The sequence below is a fragment of the Phoxinus phoxinus genome (assembly GCF_949152265.1).
Source record: "Phoxinus phoxinus genome assembly, chromosome: 12".
Classification (NCBI taxonomy): domain Eukaryota; kingdom Metazoa; phylum Chordata; class Actinopteri; order Cypriniformes; family Leuciscidae; genus Phoxinus; species Phoxinus phoxinus.
This window is the reverse complement of record NC_136887.1, coordinates 3,564,478-3,588,450: the sequence shown is the minus strand read 5'-3', so window position 1 is coordinate 3,588,450 and position 23,973 is coordinate 3,564,478. Positions and strand designations below refer to the sequence as shown.

Genomic DNA, 23,973 nt, shown 5'->3' with positions numbered 1-23,973 from the left:
GATCCACTTCTCTCAGGGGAACACATCCGAAGAAAGGACAACCAGGAAGAACGACCGGGAGAACGAACAACCAGTGGGAATCACCAACTTCCTGGTCTCTGAACTTCCTTTTTATATGGTTCCTCCGCCTCCATAATCCTCGCACAGATCCCAACATCTAACTCTCCGCACCAGATGTCAATCCGTCATTAGCGTTGTTATGGTGACATCATGCGCAACCCGGAAATGAACCGGTGTTACAGCAACACCGTCCCGGGGGGAACACAATTCCAGCGGGACTTAGTTCCGCTTCCCTTTCGTCACCCCGTGACACTTTTTTATTTCAAAAACATTTGGCATTATTTTACTTCCATAAACAACGCCCTTCACCCGTGACTTATTCACGATACAGTACTAGCCTCGAGTAGCTTATTGCTTACATATAAACAGCTGCTTGTACGTTCATGTTTCTGAACTCGAGTTATAGGATAATATACAAATGAACATATGAGGATTTCACTGGCAAGAAGATTTACTAAAATATGTCAATACTTTATCTTGTCTTACATATTGTAAACATGAATTTAAACATATAATAATTTTAATTTTTTATTTAATTTTAATTTTAATAACAATCATTTTTCTTTATCAACTATTACATGCACATATAAAAATTAGTACATATACACAAACCTCACAGCAACACAAACACAATTATTACACAATAATTTATCCAATTGGCTCTAATATGCAGAATCAGAAAACAGGAAAAAAGTGAGTATTCGCTTTATAGACCAAACCTGAGGAAACGGCACCATCTCGTAAAAAGAAAAAAATGCTTTTATTTTATTTTAAAGCCCTGCCAACAGAACAAAAGTCTATTAACAAAGACTGCATCATTTTATAGTTAAATGGCCCTGTGATAAAAACAAATTGGCCGTTTTAATGGGTTTCAATGCGGACATTTGTGTCCTTGAGGTCCTGAGAGTAAATATGTTTTGTACCCAGAGATTTATGAAAGGAAATGCAGAAAGGAAATAAGAAAATTCCAATAAAAATACACACTTCTGCCAAAATGTATGCAGTTGCCATTAACACAGGAACAATGGTTTTTAAAAAAACTGAGAGACAAACGTGTCTTAAAGGAAACACAAGGGTTAATTTGGTTCTTAACTTTACAGTGAAGTGATTGATCAATGAGACGCTTTGATTACAGTGTTATTATTGAAGCATAATTTGCAAAACTGTATTAATCCAGAAGCAGAATCAGATTTAACTGTGATTTTCTGCTGTAATAAACAGTTTAACTGGTAAGATCCTCAGAGGAGTTGTGCAGATATTACATAAGAATGGAAAGACAGTTTCTGTGAAGGATCTCCTGAATGTGAACAGACAGTCTTTAGTTACAGGATCAGAGAATGACACTGTTCCTCTATCATAGTCCAGCCGAACTCTCACACGCTGGAGCTTCTGTTTAACAGTAAAGACAGTCTCGGGTTGCTCTGGGGATTGTGAGCTGTATTTGCTGTTCATGTAACACACATACCAGACATTAGAGTTACAGAAAACATGTCCCTTCCTCTGGTTTGATGCTGTGGTTATTCCAAGACTCCAGCCTGTACTGTCTCCAACCTCCACATCCCAGCAGTGTGTTCCTGAGTTAAAGCCCTCAGATCCCAGGACACATGGATAATAGTTAAACCGCTCTGGATTATCAGGAAGTGTTTTATCATCATCACTGACCGACACACTGGTCAGATCAGCAGAGAGTGTGAGATGAGGAGATGCTGTGTTTGGATCAAGAGTCAACGGCGCTGCAGAGAGAATAACATCAGATTAGAGGATGAGATATGATGTATTTAAATGTAAATGTAAAACATTTTTCTTTTGTTGAAAGAGATCATAAATTATACGATCATAACATTGGTCTGTCCGAACGGATTGAGGCTCCAGGTTTAATATCAGTGTTCAACAAACACGATTGTATCCTAATATATAAACATAGGTCATGAGGAATAGACTTCATTATGAGTTCGCTGTATGATCTGATGATTTCCTGTAATGCAGTTCAGATTCACTTAGTAATTCGATTGATTATTAAATATATTTCTATCAAATGTTATGTTGTGTGTGTTTCTATCTGCACTATCTTCTGCACTGGTGTCAGATCTGCTGAGACTCACTGTGTTGGACAGTTTCCAGCATCTTCTTCCCGACTCTGAACGGCAGGTTACCCAGATAACGCGACACATGAATCAAAGCTCCAGAACTCATCCGTGGATCCGGCTGTGAGATCTGGACTCTGAGGAACATTCAGGAGTCAGAACTGCAGTGAGTTTGAGTTCAGATCCACTGAGAGAAGAGATACGAGCAGCTCACTTACCTTTCCATTGAGGCGTTAAAGTTCTGGAAAATATAGAGTTTGAAAACATTTTAATATCTTATCAAACACTCTCACTGTCAATGAGTCTCTCTATACAAGTTGTTTTCTGCACAGAGAATGAAGCCAGATTGATTTGTCACCTTTAGAAACGAGACGTCGTTGTCTTTCATCATCTCCTCCATGTCTCTGAGTGTGTGTGAAAGAGCTGAGATGTGTGTGTTCATCTCCTCCAGCTTCTCCTTCATCCTCTGCTTCTTCTGCTCCTCTTCCTCCCTCAGTGCAGTGACTGCAGCTTCTTCTTCGTCTCTGAGAAACTGATGAAGCTTCTCAAACTCTTCTTTAATCTGACGCTCTGTGTGCTCAGCTTGAGACTGAAATCACATCACATTCACTTCAGTGTGAACACACACTCCACTAATGTCAATAATACACTCTGTGTGAACACACACTCCACTAATGTCAATAATACACTCTGTGTGTGAATGTTGAGTATTTAACTCTTTCCTCACCGTGATGTGTTGAATTGTTTCATCACACTTTTTCTTCATTTCTTCTCCATGTTTGAGCTTGTTTTGTAGGGACGTCAGCGCTGTATTAAATTCCTCCTACAGGTTAAGATGAAAATCTGTGAAACTTATGCAGCTTTAAGAGGTTTAAACAGTGTATGTTTGGATATTTTTATTGTTATATTATTTATATGTTGAATAGATCATTCCCAGTTAGCATTTGTGCCCGAAAATGGCAAGAGATGTATTTTTAATTATTAATTTGGTAAGGATGAACATCAAGAAATCATGTTTTCACCAAACAAATGTGTGATTTTTTTTTTGCAATGGCCAATTTCGCAATTATTATATCCATGCAGTTGTATACTTTGTTTTGTCCTTTTCACACCTAGGCCTTCAGTGGTGTCCAACCTGAATGAATAACTTTTAGTAAGCGCACAGACTCTCTATAATTGTTGTGAAATTGCTGTTTTTATTTCGCACCGGCAGTTATAGGGTTAATGCGGTGAGTTCGGGTAAGTTAGAGAGGAACGAGCGAGTGAGTTCGGCTTGTGCTTTATTGTGCAGTGGCTCTTGCTTTCCGAATCCGATTATAAGTTCAGAAACGGAGTATTATTGAACACACTGCTCACTAGTCTCGCGTAGTGACTGACGGCTGAAGGTCTGGAATTCATAGCAGCTTTCTTTGGCCAAGGCCCGCCCATAAGGCCGTTTGACCGACATGTCAAACAACCAATTACAGTTCGTTTCGTTCAGCGTCACGTTTCGGGGCGTGGAAATGTCCTCACAACAACAGACCGGCGTGCAACAAGTCAGTCAGCATAGAAAATCAAAGAAGGAGAAGAAAACAAGCAGTAAGTCATTGATCTGTTCGTGCACGTATAACAACAATGGCGTCTGCATTACCACAATATAACACAATACTGAATCGGCCAGCTGCAATGTCAGCGTCTGTTGTTTTCTGTTTGCCGGCAAACGCGGCTGATGTCCCCTTCGCAGTTCTTCCATAATAGATAGGAGGGGACACACAACTAGTAAAATTGGATCTGCTGGGAATCCTTCTAAATGCTGACAACGGGTCGACCAGGCTTGAAAAATAATACTCTTCCCAAATCCCGTCGGCAAACAGGCTAAAATATCTCTTTTTTGTCTCCACTAAGTGCCTCAAACAAAACTCCTGGACATCTCTTAAAGAGTCTATGCCGTGAACCTCGCATACTTTTGAGAATCCTACGTTTAGCTGATCTTGATAAATGCTCATTGTCACTCATGTAAACACAACAGTTTTTCTTCCGCAATCACACGTCTGCGCTTTGTTTCCCGGCGGACCGAAAATAAACGCGACACTCGCGCCCCACGGAAATCCGATAAAATTTAACCAATCAGATGACGACTTCGACATTCCTGAAGTGTTTCCAGTTAAGTGTACCTGCATCAGTGCCCGGTTGCATAAAGCACCTTAAGTTTTTCCTTTAAAGGGGTGGTTGATTGCGATTTCACTTTTTTCATTTTAAATAGTGTGTAATGTTGCTGTTGGTGCATGAACAGTATCTGCAAAGTTGCTGCGCTGAAAGTTCAACGTAAGCAGAGATATCGTCTTTTAAAAATCAGGAAGTTTAATGCCTACAAAAACGACTCGAATGGGACTACAACGAGATACTTCCCGGGTTTTATACGTAACTAACCCATACATTTACATAAACCCTCCCTCCGGAATATGGAAAAAAAGGGGCGTGGCCATATTTCTGCGGCTTTGTCGAAGAGGAAGAGTTATAGTGGAGAGCTAGCCATGCCGTCGAAAGTGTGTTATTTTGTGGGTGGTGATGGCGCAATGGATAAGACACATGCCTATGGTGTGAGAGACCTGGGTTCGAATCCACTGTGAGACACCAATGTGTCCCTGAGCAAGACACTTAACCCCTAGTTGCTCCAGAGGCGTGCGACCTCTGACATATATAGCAATTGTAAGTCGCTTTGGATAAAAAGCGTCAGCTAAAAGAATAAATGTAAATGTAATGTAAATTTTCACCCAGCTGTCAGGTCTTCTGTGCTCGGGCTTCCTATGGACGCTGTAGTTCGTCAACAATGGCTAAAATGTATGTTTGATTATGTTCCTGAAAATTACAATCGTAATTTAGCTCTCTGTGCTGCGCATTTTACGGAAGACAGCTTCCAGAATCTCCACGAATTCAATGCCGGTGTTCTGACGGAACACCATACCCATCAGAATGGGATACCTTCGGTTAATGCGCATGCGCAGCAGTGGAATTAGTGGAATTGCGCATGCGTTAAATTTAAACCATCATTTCAGCATACCAGATTACAAGCGGTAAGTGTTGGTGTATTATATCGCATATTATATACACATTACCTAATTGCATTTGTATTAAACCAGGGGCCATCAAAACAGCATACCCCTTTATAAACTGTATTTTTTATTAATATACCCCTTTATAAACTGTATTTGTATTAAACCAGGGGCCATCAAAACAGCATACCCCTTTATAAACTGTATTTTTATTAATATACCCCTTTATAAACTGTATTTGTATTAAACCAGGGGCCATCAAAGAAGCATACCCTTCACAAACATGGTATGCAGTTTTGACAAAGTAGGCTAAATTGACAGATCCCGCTATAAAACTCAACTTCCGGTATGCTATTCTGACAAAGTATGCTACATCGACAGAACACCGGGATTAAACAACTGTTACTAAAACATGAAGCAGTTCTAACCCAGAGGCAGCCGTTGTTGGGCTACAACCTGTAAGTACTTAATCATTTTAAATGTATTTGCATGTATAATTTCAGACGTAATGTTTTAGTTTTATCTGACGTAAACAAATGCCAGCGCTGGCCACTTAGTTATGCTATTTCGTGTGTCTATGACAAACGCGTACACACATTTTGAACCTGAATTTGTAATTATGTACTAATTTTGTAAATGTATTTTCCATGTATACTTTATGAAATAATTTTTCGATTTGATCAAGAACGTAAACCAATGCCAAAGCTGTTTGTTTATAGTAGCCAGTTAGTTCGATGCTATTTTGTGTGTATAAGACAAACGTGTATAAAGTTAAACAAATGATATGTAATCGCAACAGCAAACTTCAGCTGCGGTATTACTCAGTCATTTATTATGTTATTATAAGAGCCAAATGTGGTGTTTGTGTATTTATATATTGGGTGTTGTTTCCTGTTTGTACAGTGGGTGTCGCTCTAGTGTTACCTGAGGTCAAATGCATAAAAGAAGCATCCAAACTGCCAACAGGAAGGGGGGTTTGGCCCGGAAGGGCAAACGGTTTTTGACCGCTGTGGCGCATATAGGCTGAAAACTGATTGTTGACAATGTAATTGTATACAATAGGGGTGTAACGGTACGCAAAAATCACGGTTCGGTACATACCTCGGTTTTAAAGTCACGGTTCGGTTCATTTTCGGTACAGTAAGGGAAAGAAATGCAAAACATTAAACTGCTGGTTGTTTACTATAAACTTTTTTTTAACAATTTGTTTACACTTTTTTTAAACACACTTTTTTAATAAAATATAGGCTAATAAACAGAAAATATATAAAATAAAAAAGAATAAGAAATAAAATACTGCTGCAAAGTTCTCCACTAAATAAAATACTCTCAAACCAATATTGGCCATGACGCTAGCTAGCGAGAGGCTGGGCTAAAGCGAGCGTATGTGGTGATCTTTATTTATGCAATATTTATGTCCGAGCCCGACCCGAGTTAAAATCCTATTTTTTTTCTCATACTAATGACACATGTACGTTTGTTTGTGTGGAAAGCCCGCTTTTAACAGAAAGGCATTCGGAAATGTCCACAGATGAGTGCATCAGCGCGCACGGAGCTACAAGCGCTCATAACACAGGCGCGTGTGCACGTGTTTCGTTGTCACAGCAACATAAACAAATTTCCGCACACAGGAAGACAGATGTAATGGTACTATTTTACATGTATTTGAATCACAAAAACGATTAATCAGATTTAATCAGTGCAGCGCGGAGACTTCCGACACTTAATATGTTCGTGTGGAAACTCGGAATTGACCTATGTTCCGCACACAAAACTAGCCTAATTTAAGGGAATGATTGCATTCGGTACACATGTGCACCGTACCGAAAGTGCTGTACCGAAACGGTCCGGTACGAATACACGTACCGTTACACCCCTAGTATACAAATATGATTTGCCTGTGAAACTGGATAAATGGACATTTACCTCTGCACGGTAGAAACAAATAAATGCAATAATCAGCAAGACAAACGCCTGGACATTCTTAAGACCGAAGCCAATGGTAATAGAAAGCAAACAAACAGTGCGTCAGCCAGGGCATTACGGGGCTAAACCACTCCAGTAGCTGCTAGTATTAGACTGAGCGGTTACATTTAGTCAAAAACCTCGCTCACAAGGAACTTTGCTGGAATCGTGTGGGACGCAACGAGATGGCATAAAAGGATGCGCCGCTTTGTTGGCCGGGGGATTAAAACTACGCTGGTGGAGGCAGTCAGCTGTTTGTGAAAGGACGCGCAAGAGCTACGAGGCTGAAGCCGGCTGTCGTGCAGCGGATCACCGGAACATCGCAAGGCGCCCAACGCAAGAGGTATGTGTAGCGCTACACTTTTGGCCATTTGATTGTGTGCACACATAAAAGAGAATAAACCCAATGCATTGGTAACCAGATAAGACGGACAATAGAGCTTTCACTGACTGTTACGGCGAATTTTGAGTGACTGACTCGTTATCATGGAGGCGCGTGACGCAGTGTCGGTCATTAACCCCCTGGGGTCGGCAATCACGCCGGCGTGATTTGCGCGTTTTTTTTCACATAGCAGCAAAATAGACCTAAAATACTCAGTCAGTTTTGGTCATACAGCCTTAAGAAATATGAAAAAATAAGCTGTTAAATGTCTACTTTTTTATGTGTCCACTTACAATCGAAATAAAACATTGTGCTTTTGTAAAATAAAGAAAGTAAACAGGGAGTGCTTTCTGCCTCTCCGTCTCCGTGAACTTTTTTTCTAAAGCACGTCTCTAAACTCAAATAAAACTCAGTGAATACTATTCACTCAGACATGAGCTATATATCTCTATAATCATTTAAGTGTGTAGTTTTAAATGATCTAATTCAAAACTAAAATAAATATTCTCTGTTTATGTAATCTATATATAAAGAGCGAGAGATCAGCCGTCCTCATTATCTTTCTGCCAGCTCATTACTCCGCTAATGTGACACGCCCATCGACAGCGCGCGCGCTATTCAAATTCTAATCTGAAGCAACACAATGCAAACTAGTCAACGCCCACAACAGCTGGAGAACACACTCGCTGTGAGGAATAATAATATCGTGATAATCCTGGAAATTTTACCTCAAACGTGCTGGAGTAGCCGAACAACGGATCCAGCTGCAGATCATCAGTAAGTGCTTTGTTCTAATCGCGATATGAAATGGTGTCTGTAAACCGCAAAAGACTGTTTAAATTTGAATCACGTTTCTGTGTTTGAATGAATGCACGGCGCATGCGGTTGTTTACTACAGCTCGCGCGAGTTTCGCTTTTAGCAAACTATATTGCCTACTGAGATGAGTAAAAATCGACTGAATACGTTGAAATAAAATGTATTTGTATAAGCAACATATTAAACTGCAAATTAACATTTATGCCCTAATATATATTATAAAAGACCATATGTTACAGACGAAATATGAAAGACAACATTTCGTTTTGGATAGATTATTTATAAAGTTTTTACTGCCACATCAAAACCTAATTTACAAGGTGCAAACAAAATCTTAAAAGGTCAATATAAGCCTTCTCTATAAATTATTTTTGTGTTTTATTAGTGACAAATTTGGAGAGAGGATAGCCTACATCCAAAACTTTCTGAAAATACGAATGAGAATTAACTGCACAATTACTAGAAATGTTTACCTTGGATATTATACAATTTGCAAGCATACAGTTTGTGGAAAAATACACTTTTTTCAAGATGTTTCCAATTCTGTAGTAATATATATATATATATATATATATATATATATATATATATATATATATATATATATACCGGTGTATATATATGTATGTATGTATGTATGTATGTATATATGTGTGTGTGTTGTCTTTGCATTTTTTCTTGTAGCCACAGTGACACCTAAGGCTCATTAGTATGCAGCATTAGCAGGCCTTCTTTGTCTCCAGGTGTGAATGAGGACATTATTCATGACCTTGTTGGATCATTCACGCCCACCTGCATATTGCCTTTCCAAACAAAAAGTGTCTTACAAAATTTAAATCAATCTATTGTTTAATTTAAACGATTAGCCCGGATGATTTTCAGATCATTTTGAAGTAAATACTCTAGCCGACAAGATCCATTAGTCAAAAGTATTGTGGGAATATGTGAAGTTGGTCGTTTGTGGTCTTATATCAGACAATTTAAGTTTGAGTTTTTTGAATAACCACGCATAAATAATATTCTCTCAAAAATGCAAACATGTACATACATGTTGCTCACATATTATGCTAGCCATGTTCATGCTAAATAGAGTGTAATTACACCTTTGCCATTAATATGTTTATAAGCAACTGAAAAAAAATACAAATATCTGGGCATGTCAAAACATCTCAAGGACCCCAAAAACACCTTAGACCCCAGAGGGTTAACGGGACTAGTGCGCTTAAAGTTACAGCTGGTAAATCCAGTAGTGTGACTAGCGGTGCTCAAGCACAAACTGGAAAGCGGGCAGTGAAGCTCACTGCAAAGGCGCTTGCTGATAAATTGGACAGGTTGCAAAATGATAGAAAGGCTAAGCTTAACAAAGCCAGTGTGTTAAGAAAATCAATACAAACTCTGATAGAAAAGGGTGATAAAAAGCAGATACTGAGTGCTCTTGGAGAATTGATTGAGGTATGTGATGAATCAAAATGCATGCATGAATCTTTGTTGGGTTTATTGCCACTTGAGGAAAAGGAAAAACATGAAATATGGTTTAAAGCAAAAATGCTGTTTAATGATTTATGTATTGCTGATACAAAAAAGTGGGTTTCAAGCAATGAAGGTCATGACTTGGTAAATGTTGATGGTATTGATGATGTGAATCCTAATGACAGCGTTTCCCAGGTTGGTAGTAAGCGCTCAAATCAAAGGAGTGTTAACAGTGGTAGATCAAATACCACATCCTCTGCACGGATTAAAGCGGAGGCAAATAGAGCTGCGCTGGAAGCTCGTGTGTCAGCTTTAAAGGGGCAACATGCTTTAGAGGAACAGGAGCAGCAGCTGAGGAGGAAAAGACAGCAGCTTGGTTTGGAGGCTGAACTGGCTGCATCCAATGCTAAGCTGGCAGTATTACAGGCCGCTGATCTGAAAGGTTCTTCTCGGGCATTGTCAGATGGTATGAATTCCTACCTCCAAAAGGAAACTGTTAATGTTTTAAACCCTATGGCAAGGGAATATCAGCCTCGAGCAGAGAAATCAAAACAACAAAATGACATGACAAATTTGTCATTTCCACCGCATAAACAACTATCAATGGACGTGCGACGAAAGGTAACTGACCAATGGGTTGAAAGCAATACGTTGGGAACGTTGAATTATTCCCAATGCCAACCAACAACAAGGGACGTGGAAGGAACGCTAGGATCTCAGCTCTGTCAAGATCCACCTGGAGACATACTTAATATCATGCGCAGGCAAAATGAAATATCGGCCACTTTAGTGCAGCAGCAGCGTTCATTGTCTCTGCCACCACGAGACATTCCCATCTTTGAAGGTGACCCTCTACAATACAGAACATTTATTAAGGCTTTTGAGCAAGGAGTGGAGGGGAAAGCAGGAAATGCAGATTGTTTGTACTATTTGGAACAATTTACAAGAGGACAGCCGCAAGAACTTGTGCATAGCTGCCAACATATGGATCCTGGGCGTGGCCATGTAGTGGCAAAGGGTCTTCTACAGGAGCACTTTGGCAATCAGTATAAAATTGCAACAGCTTATATTGAAAGGGCTTTGACCTGGCGACCAATACGAGCTGAGGATGTAAAGGCACTTCAAGCTTACTCCTTATTTTTGCGTGGCTGCCGTAATGTGATGGAGGAGCTCCAGTACATGCAGGAACTGGATATGCCTGTTAACATGAGAGCCATTATTGCAAAGCTGCCATTCAGAATGAGAGAGCAATGGAGGACAAGGGCTCATGACATTATGGAAAGAACTAAACATAGAGCTCATTTCGAGGATTTGGTTAAGTTCAGTCGTGTTAGTATTCTTTCCCCTGTTTGACCCTCTGTTTGGCAACATACAGGATTCACCACCCGGTGTCGCTGGTATGAAGACTCTCGCCAGGTTAAAATTCCAGCCTAGGAACAGAGTGACTGGAAATATCGTTGCCACCACAGTAACATCTAGGCACTTGTTGGAGGGGGAAAAAGAGCCAATATTGCCTCCGGGGAAAGAAAGGAAAGCTGGATGCCTTTGCTGTGCTCGTAGTCACCTGTTGGAAGAGTGCAAACAGTTCAGTGGAAAGAAGCACAAAGAAAAGATTTCTTTTTTGAGGGAAAAGGGAGTTTGCTTTGCATGTTTAGGTCATGGTCACATGAGCAGGGATTGCGACAGGCGTTTGACATGCAAAGTTTGTGGCCAAACTCATCCCACCGTGCTGCATATCAAAAGGCAAACTACAGAGGAGCCATATCATAACCGGCCAACTTCGCAGGAAACATGTGGACATACAGGGGCCGGTAAGGACCAGTGCGTTCTGTCCATTCTCCCTGTTAAGGTGAAATCTGCGAAGGGAAATTGCATCATAAACACCTATGCTTTTCTGGACCCTGGAAGTTCAGCCACGTTCTGCACGGAAGATCTAATGCGGAAGCTGAATATTACAGGCAGAAGAACTAATTTCTTATTACGCACCATGGGGCAAGAAACTGTTGTTCCAGCCTTCTCGTTGACTGGTTTGGAGGTATCTGATCTGGACAGCAATGGCTTCTATATGCTCCCGAAGGTTCTTACACAAAAGAAAATGCCAGTTACTTTGGATAACAGGGTAACGCCTGAAGACCTGGCTAGCTGGCCGTACTTGTCAAAGGTACACGTCCCAAGCATAAAAGCGAATGTTGATCTCTTAATCGGAACCAATGCTCCCAAGGTATTAGAACCTTGGGAGGTCGTCAACAGCTGCGGGAATGGCCCATACGCTGTTAGGACGGTGCTAGGATGGGTTGTTAGTGGTCCGCTGAATGGTAACAGCGGGGCATTGGAGGAGGATCTTCCCGCTGCTATGGTGAACAGGATATCTGTGGGCAAACTGGAACAGATGCTGACCATTCAATACAATCATGATTTCAACGAAAGGAATATAGAAAAGAAGGAAATGTCCAGAGAAGATTGTAGGTTTCTTGAAACTATGGAGCGCTCGGCAATACTTCAAGATGGAAGATATTGTTTGAAATTGCCCTTCAGGAACAAGGAGGTCTATCTCCCCAACAATTTGGCAGTGGCTAAGCAGAGGATCGAGGGTTTGAGGAAAAGGTTCCTTAAAGATAAACACTTGCACCAAGAGTATACAGGGTATATGAACAATCTAATTGGTAAGACCTATGCAGAGCAAGTACCTCAGCAGCAACAGCATTGTGAGAGCGGAAAGGTGTGGTATATTCCTCACCATGGTGTCCACCATTCGAGAAAAGGTTCCCTTCGTGTGGTGTTCGACTGTGGAGCCACTTGTAAAGGGGTCTCGTTAAATGGTGAGCTCTTGCAGGGTCCTAACCTTACCAGCTCGCTGTTAGGAGTTCTAACTCGCTTCAGACGGGAACCCGTAGCTTTCATGGGTGATATTCAGGCCATGTTCCATCAGGTGAGGGTGGCTGAGGGAGATAGAGACTTTCTCCGCTTTCTCTGGTGGCCAGATGGAGACATCAGTAAGGATTTTGTGGAGTTTAGGATGACGGTACACCTGTTTGGCGCTGTTTCGTCCCCCAGTTGTGCAAGCTACGCACTTAGAAGAACTGCTGATGATAACAATTCTGAGTTTTCAGCTGAAGTTCTTCAATGTGTCAAGCATAATTTTTATGTGGACGACTGCTTGAGGAGTTCAGCCACAGATGAACAAGCTATCCATATGGTAAGAGATCTAATTGCTCTGTGTCGAAAGGGAGGCTTCATCTTAGAGAAATGGCTAAGCAACAGTCGCATCATCTTGCAAGCCATATCCGAAGATCAGAGGGCTAAGGACCTTAAGGAGTTGGATCTAGACCAAGATACACTTCCAGTAGAAAGAGCTTTGGGTCTGCAATGGTGCGTGGAGACTGACTCTTTCAGGTTCAGAATGGAGATAAAACAACAGCCTCTAACAAGAAGGGGTATGTTGTCAGTTAACAGCTCAGTGTACGATCCGCTTGGGTTACTGGCACCTGTCACTTTGCTTGCTAAAGTGATGCAGCAAGAACTCTGTCGGAGGCATTGTTCATGGGATGATGCTCTGCCACAGGACATCTTGTGCAAATGGAAAAGGTGGTTGAAAGACCTGGAGCTGCTGACTGCATTTAAGGTGGATAGGTGCATTAAGCCAGTGTATTTTGGAGAGATCAGGCATGCGCAACTACATCACTTTGCCGATGCCAGTGAAGGTGGATACGGGACGGTAACCTACATTCGGATGTTAAATCAGGAAAACAACATTCAGGTCACATTTCTGCTTGGTAAAGCCAGAGTGACACCATTGAAGGTTGTAACTATTCCCCGACTGGAATTGACAGCGGCTGTCCTTGCTGTCAGAGTGGACTCAATGTTAAAAGAGGAATTGGATTTCCAGTTGGAGGAGTCAGTATTCTGGACTGATAGCACTTCGGTGTTAAAGTACCTTAGCAACGAGGACAGGCGCTTCCACACATTTGTGGCCAACAGAATCTCGACCATCAGAGAAATATCTGAACCCTCACAGTGGAGACACATTGGTTCTAAAGATAATCCAGCGGATGATGCATCGAGGGGTCTGAACGTCTCTGATTTTCTGAAGAAAAGCACGTGGCTAGGAGGTCCTTTATTTCTTTGGCAGCAGGAGGAAGACTGGCCTAAACCTGTGTCTGAATGGTCATTGGACTTAAATGACCCAGAGGTGAGGAAAGGGACTACAGTAAATGCCATCAATGTGTGTGTCGTGTCTAGTCCTACTGACCAGCTCATTGCTTATTTCTCTGACTGGAGGAGGCTGAAGACAGCAGTTGCCTGGTTTCTTAGGTTAAAGGTTATATTGTTATCAAAGGGGCGCCCGAAGGGGCAGTTGGAGGCTGCTGTGGCCGATCATCCAGAGGAAACCAGTCAGGATGGATTGAACAACACTGAAGGACAACGGGGCACAGTGACATCTAGGAGTGGAATTCTGACACTGGAAGATCAATTAGAAGCTGAGATTGCCATCATTCGTTATTGCCAGCAACAGAGATTCAAGGAGGAGATTTCGGTTCTGCTATCGGGGAAAGCAGCAGTGAGTAGACGGAGTTCCATATATAGACTGGATCCAATGGTGGAGGAGGGACTCTTAAGAGTTGGAGGAAGGTTGAACAGAGGAGCGATGCCTGAGGAAGTCAAACATCCCCTCATTCTCGCCAAGGATCAGCATGTCTCCATGCTTATTCTTAAGCACGTACATCAGACTCTGGGACATGGTGGACAGACTCATACACTGTCTAAAGTGAGGAAGAGGTTTTGGATCACCAAAGCCAATTCAGCAGTTAGGAAGGTTATTGCTGAATGCGGCTTTTGTAGACGGTACAACGGAAGAGCAGTGGAACAAAAGATGGCAGACCTCCCAAAGGTGAGAATCCTTCCTGATCTACCGCCATTTACGAACACAGGAGTAGATTACTTTGGACCAGTTGAAGTAAGGAGGGGACGATCGACTTGTAAGCGGTACGGAGTTATATTTACCTGTATGGCAAGCAGGGCCATCCATCTGGAAGTGGCAGTATCCCTGGAAACGGATGCATGCATCAATGCTTTGCGGCGTTTTATCAGCAGGAGAGGACAAGTGGAACATCTGAGGTCAGACAACGGTACCAACTTCATTGGGGCGGAGAGGGAACTCAAGAAGGCTCTCGTTGATTTGAATCAGGATACGATTCAAGGAGCCATGTCGCAGATTGGAATCCGGTGGAGTTTTAATCCACCAGCTGGTTCACACCATGGTGGCGTGTGGGAACGGATGATCCGCCTGGTGCGAAGGGTTTTGACTTCTGTCTTACGTCAGCAGACATTGGATGATGATGGACTTCATACGGTGTTCTGTGAAGTGGAGGCCATTTTGAACGATCGGCCTATTACTAAGCTCTCGGATGATCCCAGCGACCTGGAACCTCTTACTCCAAACCATCTTCTTCTTCTGAAGGGTAAACCAGCTTTGCCACCTGGAGTGTTCAATCCGCACGACCAATATGGGAGAAGACGTTGGAGACAGGTACAGTACCTCTCGGATCTTTTTTGGAAGAGATGGATGCGAGAGTACTTGCCTTTGCTTCAAGAGAGGCAAAAATGGAATCAAAAGAAGAGGAGTTTGATGGCTGGGGACATTGTGGTAATAATGGATTCTTCAGCTCCTCGTGGCTCTTGGCCACTCGGCAAGGTTCTGGAGGTTTTTCCCGACAAACATGGGCTTGTGCGGTCTGTAAGAATACAGACTAAATCTAACATTATGGAAAGGCCAGTGACAAAGCTCTGTTTGCTGCATGGAGTATAAATATGTTTGTTCATGCTGGGTTTGACTGTACTTTGATGTATTGTAGCATTTTGGCTCTCTTTTTGTTTTTTGTTAAATTGTAATGGCTGTTGGTCATTAACAATTAGGGGCCGGTGTATAAGAGCCAAATGTGGTGTTTGTGTATTTATATATTGGGTGTTGTTTCCTGTTTTTGTACAGTGGGTGTCGCTCTAGTGTTACCTGAGGTCAAATGCATAAAAGAAGCATCCAAACTGCCAACAGGAAGGGGGGTTTGGCCCGGAAGGGCAAACGGTTTTTGACCGCTGTGGCGCATATAGGCTGAAAACTGATTGTTGACAATGTAATTGTATACAAATATGATTTGCCTGTGAAACTGGATAAATGGACATTTACCTCTGAACGGTAGAAACAAATAAATGCAATAATCAGCAAGACAAACGCCTGGACATTCTTAAGACCGAAGACAATGGTAATAGAAAGCAAACAAACAGCGCGTTTAGCATTACGGGGCTAAACCACTCCAGTAGCTGCTAGTATTAGACTGAGCGGTTACAGTTATATTAAATGTTTAATCAGGAGAAAACCGTATCTCAGAAGCTAACAAGCAGCAGTGGCATTTTCAAGTAGGCTAACAGCGTATCGAAATGATTATATAATAATAGTAGAATAGAATAGAATAATAATTGAAAAAAAAAATACCATTCAGAAGCGTTTTGTAAGAGCCGTGTTTGGGGAGGTTCTGCTTGACTCTCTTCTTTCTGGGTCTGATTCTGGCTCAAACTGACGGCAGTATTGACACCATTATTATTTACATTGAAGGAGCACATGCAGCTTTCGCCCGTAAAGGTGATGGGCGTGAAGTTTCCGGACAACGTGCATTTCGCAGTTTAGACAATTACAACACACCGGCCCAACTAACCAATCTGAGCCCATTGCCTGTTTCTGAGAGAGTGGTTTCATAGAATCAGGAAGTCAACCGGTCGTTCAAAGGACAGAGGAGAAAGCGGCTTACAATAAAGGCGAAATTTATGAAAAATAAGGCTTAAAAAAAAAAAAAAACGAAGACATGTTATATTGCACCCCATAAACACAATCATGCAAATAAAAACAGCAGTAAACCACCCCTTTAAGTATGACACTTAAGGGGCGATTTCCCCTTACCTAAGAGAATAACTTAAGGGTGTTGCATATAATCTCTTAAACGATTCTCTTAGGTAAGGGAAACATTTAAGTGTTTCACGACATCGATCCTGAATTCACGTTATAAAAGTCTGTTGTTGCCATAGATACGCAAAACACTAACACAAGCGGGAAAGAGCCCCCGCAACCCGGTGAACCACTCTGCTGACAGACGATTTATGAACGTGGAAAACATCTCCCACTATCGTCTGTTGCAAAAAAACGCAGTGCTATAAGCAGTTGTAACAACGCAGGTAAAGAGTGGTTGCGATCTGTGACACGGTCAAGGGCGCCGTCTAGTTTGTTAGTGATGTCAAATATTGCGCGTCGATCAAAACGGTATTCATGCAACAATAGGGTTCTCCCTATCCCTAAAAATTATTCTTGGCACATAATTATCTTCAGCTCGTTCCATAAATTCAGCCATGTCGTCTTATTTTTTTTCCAAACCTTAAGTTATACTTAGGGAAATGACCGTTAAGGGGTTTTATGCAACACTTAACGCTTTTTAAGGGATTACTTAAGTGAAAAAACAGCATTTAAGGGAAATTCTAAGTGTTTATGACGTTTCACTTAAAAAAAACGTTAAGTAACACTTAAGGGTATTTTTCTGCAACACCCTTAGGTTTAAGGGAAACATAAGGGCGAACTTAAGGGAAAATTTCACTTAAGGTGCTTTATGCAACCGGGCACTGACCTTTAGCCAACGTTCCGTGGGCGTGACGTCTGAGGCTGAGACTAACTGCTCACCAGCCTGTGCATGTATATCTCACTCACTCCCGGTAACAACAGTATTATAAAACAAGGTGGCCCTCTAGTGGAGTCAATATGCAATTACACCATAAATGTATTTAACACTACACCACAGCAGAGAAGGCCTTGCCACTGATATTTGTGGTTGTGCAAATACAAATACAGAAAGTGAAAGTATGTTAGTATCAATCACTTTTCGGTGTCATAAATCACATATTATTATTGAAAATATTAATAACCCATGACATGTGCAGATGCTGTTACTTTTAAGATGATTTGAATGATTCATTAGCGTGGTGTTGCTGTGTCGCTTGTGGCAACCTTACTGTGTCGGTGTCATGTTTCCCGCTGGCAGCTTGATTAATGTCCTCTCAGCTCGCTTTATGCTGTGCCTGTGTGTTTTTTGTAATCTGTTAATGGAGCCTGTTTACACCCCTGCTGATCTCAAACTTTTACGCTGCCACGCCCCCCTGGACCCGTCGCTGTATAAACTCTGCAGCTCACTCGGAATTATTCGTCGTCCACGTTATGTATATCGCTTCAAAAGAAAACCGACTCTCATCTATGGACATGTTGCTCACATCCCAAATGTTTACACGCCCGATCGTTGTCAACGATACCAGCCAAAGACCAGGGGAATTAACTTTGACAACCTTTGTCACCCTCCAAGGCTGCCACCTCCTGCCTCGTCATCATGCCAGAACTTTAACATTGGCCACCTAAATGCGCGCTCAATCACAAACAAAACGGCCCTAATAAACGATATCATTGCGGACAAAAAATGTGACTTGTTTTGTCTCTCAGAGACCTGGCAACAACCTGGTGACTGCATTAATTTAAACATGCTGACCCCCCCTGGCTACTGCTACTTATCCAAACCCAGATCTGTAGGGAGAGGGGGTGGGTTGGCTGTAGTGTACCGCTCAGATCTGACTGTTAAAGAACTTAGGCCATTTGAAGTGACATCATTTGAATATATTGCTGTGAAAGTTGTTTCTACTCCATCCCTCTTACTATTGCCAATCTACCGCCCCCCTAAACCATCTGTAAATTTTCTGTCTGAACTGAATGAACTTCTCACTGTCATTTCATCTCTTTGTTCTGCTGTGATTATGTTAGGGGATTTTAACATTCATGTGGATACTAATTGTTCATACACCTCGGAGTTTAACTCTGTATTGGACTGTTTTAGTTTGACACAGCATGTTGACTTTCCTACTCACACTCATGGCCACACTTTGGATCTGCTCTGCTCTTCTGGTCTGAATGACATCTCTGTCTCTGGTTCCATCTCTGGTGTCTCTGATCATAAGCTCATTGAATGCCATTTCCATATGATTACCCCTCCTCCCTCCTCAGAGAAAACAAATATTACATGTCGTAACATCAGGTCAATAGACCACAGCATGTTTTCTGCCTCTATACAGGCCTCGCCACTTTTCGACCTTGACGAGCTCTTGTCCGCGGATGACTTGGTTGCTATGTACAATGGCACCCTGACCAGCCTGCTTGATAGCTTAGCCCCTGTCAGGACTAGGCTTGTACCAGCAAACCGTACATGTCCCTGGTTCACCCCTGAGCTCAGGCAACTTAAGGCCGCTGGCCGGCGTCTTGAACGGCTATATAAGAAAACTGGCCTTACAATTCACTCCATGCTTTACACCGAACATACTCAGGCATATAGGGATGCCCTCAATGCTGCCCGCTCAAACTATTACTCCTCATTCATAACCTCCTCCATGTCCAGGCCTAAAACCCTGTTCAGGACCTTGGACAAACTCCTTAAACCCCCTGTCACCGCCTGTCCTAAGACCCCTGAGCAGTGCCAGGCCTTCTTACACTTCTTTGATGACAAAATTAGCCAAATCTACCACTGTTTCAACCCAAATGCTATCACTCTCTCTGCTTCTCCTCCCTCTCTTGGCCCTCAGCTCTCTCATTTCACCGCTATAGACTCACTCACTATCACTGACATTATTAATAAGTCCAACTCTACATCGTGTCAGCTTGACCCTGCCCCCACCCCTCTACTTAAAGCCTGCATCACATCCTTATCTGAACCCATTGCATTGATTGTAAACACCTGCCTCAACTCTGGTGATGTGCCTGCTGCCCTTAAAACTGCTGCAGTCACACCCATCCTCAAAAAACCGAACTGCGACCCTACATCACTAGTAAACTACCGCCCTATCTCCAACCTCCCCTTCCTGGCCAAGGTATTGGAAAGAGTGGTGGCCTCACAACTACACACCTTTCTCAATCACCATGACCTATATGAGCCTTTTCAATCTGGCTTCCGTTCATGTCACAGCACAGAGACTGCCCTTCTACGTATAACTAATGACCTCCTTCTGTCTGCTGATTCTGGTTCACTTAACATTCTCATCCTCCTTGACCTTAGTGCTGCTTTCGATACCATCAACCACAATGTTCTAATAGCCCGTCTGTCTGCTATTGGTGTTTCTGGCACAGCCCTCAATTGGTTCCAGGCATACCTCTCAAACAGAAAGCAGTTTGTAACACTTGGTCCACATCAGTCTTCCATGTCCCCTGTCACTCGTGGTGTCCCAAAGGGTTCTGTACTTGGGCCCCTCCTCTTTCTCATATACATCCTGCCTATTGGCCAGATTATACGCAGCCACGGTCTTAACTTCCACTGTTATGCAGATGACATCCAACTCTATTTAACCACTCCCTCTGCCCCTGACCTTCCACCACGCTCCCTCACTGACTGCCTTTCTGATTTAAAACTATGGATGCAAAACAATTTTCTCAAACTCAATACAGATAAAACCGAAATTCTGCTGATTGGCCCTAAAAGCATCCTCTCCAAATCTCCCAGTTTCACTCTTAACATTGATGGTTCACCTGTCCATCCTACCCCCGTTGTTAAAAACCTTGGCATTCTACTTGACTCCACCCTAAGCTTTGATCCTCATATCAAATCACTCACTAAGACTGCCTTCTTTCACCTCCGTAACATTGCTCGCCTCAAACCTTTCCTCTCTGTTAGTGATGCACAGACTTTGATTAACTCGTTCATTATGTCCCGTCTAGACTACTGCAACTCACTTTTCCTTGGTCTCCCTGCTAAATCCCTTCAAAGGCTACAATATATTCAAAACTCGGCTGCCAGGCTCCTCACCCACACCAGACGATCAGCACACGTCACCCCCATTCTCCACTGGCTACCAGTTTCATCCCGGATCAAATACAAAGTCCTACTACTCACCTTCAAAGCCCTCCACAACCTTGCTCCCCCCTACATCCGCGACCTCCTGACCCCTTACACTCCTTACCGCTCACTCAGATCCTCTGACCAAAATCTCTTGACCATCCCCCGCTTCAGACTTTCCACCCTGGGTGGCAGGCAGAGGTGGGTAGAGTATCCAAAAACTGTACTCAAGTAAAAGTACAAGTACTTCTAGAAATATTTACTCAAAGTAAAAGTAAAAGTAACAATCTTAATAGTTACTTGAGTAAGAGAAGAGTAAAAAAGTATCCAATGAGAAAACTACTCAAGTAGTTAGTTACTAGTTACTTCGGATCACAGGCCGATATATATGATATATATATAAAACATGATATTATTTAGATATTTTTTATTTAAATGACTATTATTATCATAATTAGTATCCAATGAGAAAAGTATCCAATGAGAAAACTACTCAAGTAGCTATAGTTAGTTACTTCGGATCATAGGCCTATATATAGCCTACTATGATATATATATAAAACATGATATTATTTAGATATTTTTTATTTAAATTACTATTATTATCATAATTAGATAGGCTATCTTTGCCACAAAAACAGAAGAGACAAGCATTATTTCTGCCATCTGTAGCCCGAAAATCATTGCCTGTCCTTTGGTTTGTATAATAGTAACTTATACAACTACAGTTGGATTATTAGACAATTTCGAAATATAGTGTATCTGCAGAGTTTTGCATTTAAAGGCATGTAAAGGGAAACATTGACAGAGAAGAAAGAGTTAAAACTCTTCACATGTGCTCGCGCTGACCGCTACTGAACATCTGAACACAAACGACGATCAAACGCACATCGACGGATCTTCTTCTGTCTGTTCTCCAAAATGTAATAAAATGTATATTTCTGCAAGCATGTTTAAACTGGTCAACAGTGTCTAAGGCAGGCAAAGGCATTCGTTTTCAAGTTGAGTTCGCACGCGACTGCGCAATACACACACATTACCGCGGGATGGCGGGTGTTCATTTCATATGTGGACAATGGTAGCTTATTTATTGTATAAAGTAATGTGTCCAAAAAAACGGGTAATGTCATACTTTGAAGTAGTGCTATCATATCGTAATAATCTGTTTGGTTGTAAAATGTATTACCTGAATGAAATTAAATCGAATATCGTCCTGTGGAACGATATTTCACAGCTAGGATATATCGTCCTCAGCATACGAAGATAATAGAGATCTTCATCGCTGGCAAAAATTATGCATTTGCAGATTTGCGTTCACTTGACTGTACTGTAGGTCCACAGCCACTTCATCCAACGCTCTTGATGTTCTTAAATCTTCCTGTTACGACTCCGAGTCGAGTGTGAATTGAAAGCGCTTCAGACGATTCAGTGCGTGCAGGGAACTGAACAGATCATACAAACTGATTCGCGAACCGATTTAGACAGATCTGCCCACTTGTTTGATGAAGTCTTTGAACAGAATCGACTCAAAAGAGTGATTCATTTGTGAATTGAGCATCGCTCATGCCCAGAAAAAAGATACAGCGCGCTTGGAATAAACTACGCATTTAACAACACGTATTGCATTAAAATAAAGTAACGAGAGGAACATCGCTCAACATAACGAAGTAAAAGTACCGTTTTTTTATTAGAAATGTACTCGAGTAAAAGTAAAAAGTACCCACATTTAAATCTACTCTTAAAAGTACAATTTTTCCCAAAAAATACTCAAGTAAATGTAACGAAGTAAATGTACTTCGTTACTACCCACCTCTGGTGGCAGGTCCTTCAGTGCCTTGGGCCCCAAACTCTGGAACCGCCTCCCACAACCTCTTCGTGACTGTCCTTCTCTTCCCGTCTTTAAAGCACATCTTAAGACCTTTTTGTTTACTGAACATTTCTCCACACCAAACTCATAGCTTCATCCAGATAACCTGTCTTTGTAGTATTGTTTTGGTTGTTTGTTGTTGTGTTTCCTTGCCTTCCAACTATGTAAAGCGACCTTGGGTTTGAGAAAGGCGCAATATAAAATAAACTTATTATTATTATTATTGAACATCAGAGGGGTTTTCAGAAAATCATAGAGATTTAGTCTGAGTAAAAATAAATACAGGTCTATTGTTTACAGAAATAATACTGTTTCTATGTTTAGCACTGTATTTATGAAATGAGAGACATTAGTCTTACCTTGTGAGATGAAAGCACTTCACTGATGGGTCTGAATGTGTGGTTGGTGTGTTTCTCTGAGTCTCTGCAGACGAAACACACAGGCTGTTTGTCATCCAGACAGAAGAGTTTGAGTTTCTCACTGTGTAAACTGCAGATCTCCTCAGATCCTGATGAACGTTTCTCATTTCTCTCCTTCAGGAACGACTCACACAAGTTTTTTAACGCTAGATTAACTGGAGGTTGATGATTTGAGGATCTTCTCCTGCAGACAGGACACTCCTGAGTTTCCTTAGTTTTCCAGAACTGTTGTAGACACTCTTTACAGAAACTGTGACTACAGGACAGAAGAACAGGAACCTTGAAGATGTCACAGCAAACAGGACAAATATAATCATCTTCAGCTGCTGAAGCCATTTTCACCGCTTGAGTCTCGCAAACTAAACTTTACTCTCACTTTCTGAACGACGGTTTTCTAAAATGAATCACAATGAGAATCAAAGATCTGCTGTCTGTCCAGAAATGAACTTCACAAAAATCCTTCTGTAAAGTGTTTCTCTTTGTTCTCCATCTATTGCTTATTCTTTATTGCTTTTGTTGAGACAAAGTCGGTGTGACAGAAAGGAGAAATAACAAGTCAGTCTCTTCCTGGTTAGTGTTGTAAGAGAGAGGAGTTTATGATCAGCTTTGGGTGTGTACAGTTCAGTTCAAGATTATTGTCATATGCATATTAGTACAGAGTACCACAGCAATGAAATACAATGTGCAATGGCACTCTCTCAACACTAGTCAATAAATAACAATTATAATAACATTAAAACATCCAAGCACAGTAAGCACACTAAGCTCAAACCTCAACCCTCCTTCCTGTTGTACTATCATTCAGTATCCATTCATTATTACTTTATGATCAGCTTTGGGTGTGTACAAACAGGAACGTCAGGATTTCTTCAGGTAAAATGTATTCAAAATGGACCTGCATTGAAATGTTAAAATTTAATGCTATAAAATATTGCATAAAACTTAAAAGAACAATTAAAATACAAAACTATTAATTATAAAA

The 23,973-nt window shown here is 41.6% G+C and overlaps 1 protein-coding gene across 1 annotated transcript; it reads right to left on the bottom strand.

Moving 5' to 3' along the window:
* Positions 1-323: 323 nt before the first annotated feature.
* Positions 324-23,570, bottom strand: LOC307007815 (zinc-binding protein A33-like). Its single transcript, XM_079630186.1, has 6 exons — positions 22,932-23,570; positions 2,872-2,967; positions 2,503-2,733; positions 2,363-2,385; positions 2,163-2,281; positions 324-1,793 (listed from the first exon to the last, which is right to left on the bottom strand). The coding sequence occupies exons 1-6, from the start codon at positions 23,325-23,327 to the stop codon at positions 1,252-1,254; spliced, it is 1,407 nt and encodes a 468-aa protein (XP_079486312.1). The 5' UTR covers positions 23,328-23,570; the 3' UTR covers positions 324-1,251.
* Between the last annotated feature and the right edge of the window lie 403 nt (positions 23,571-23,973).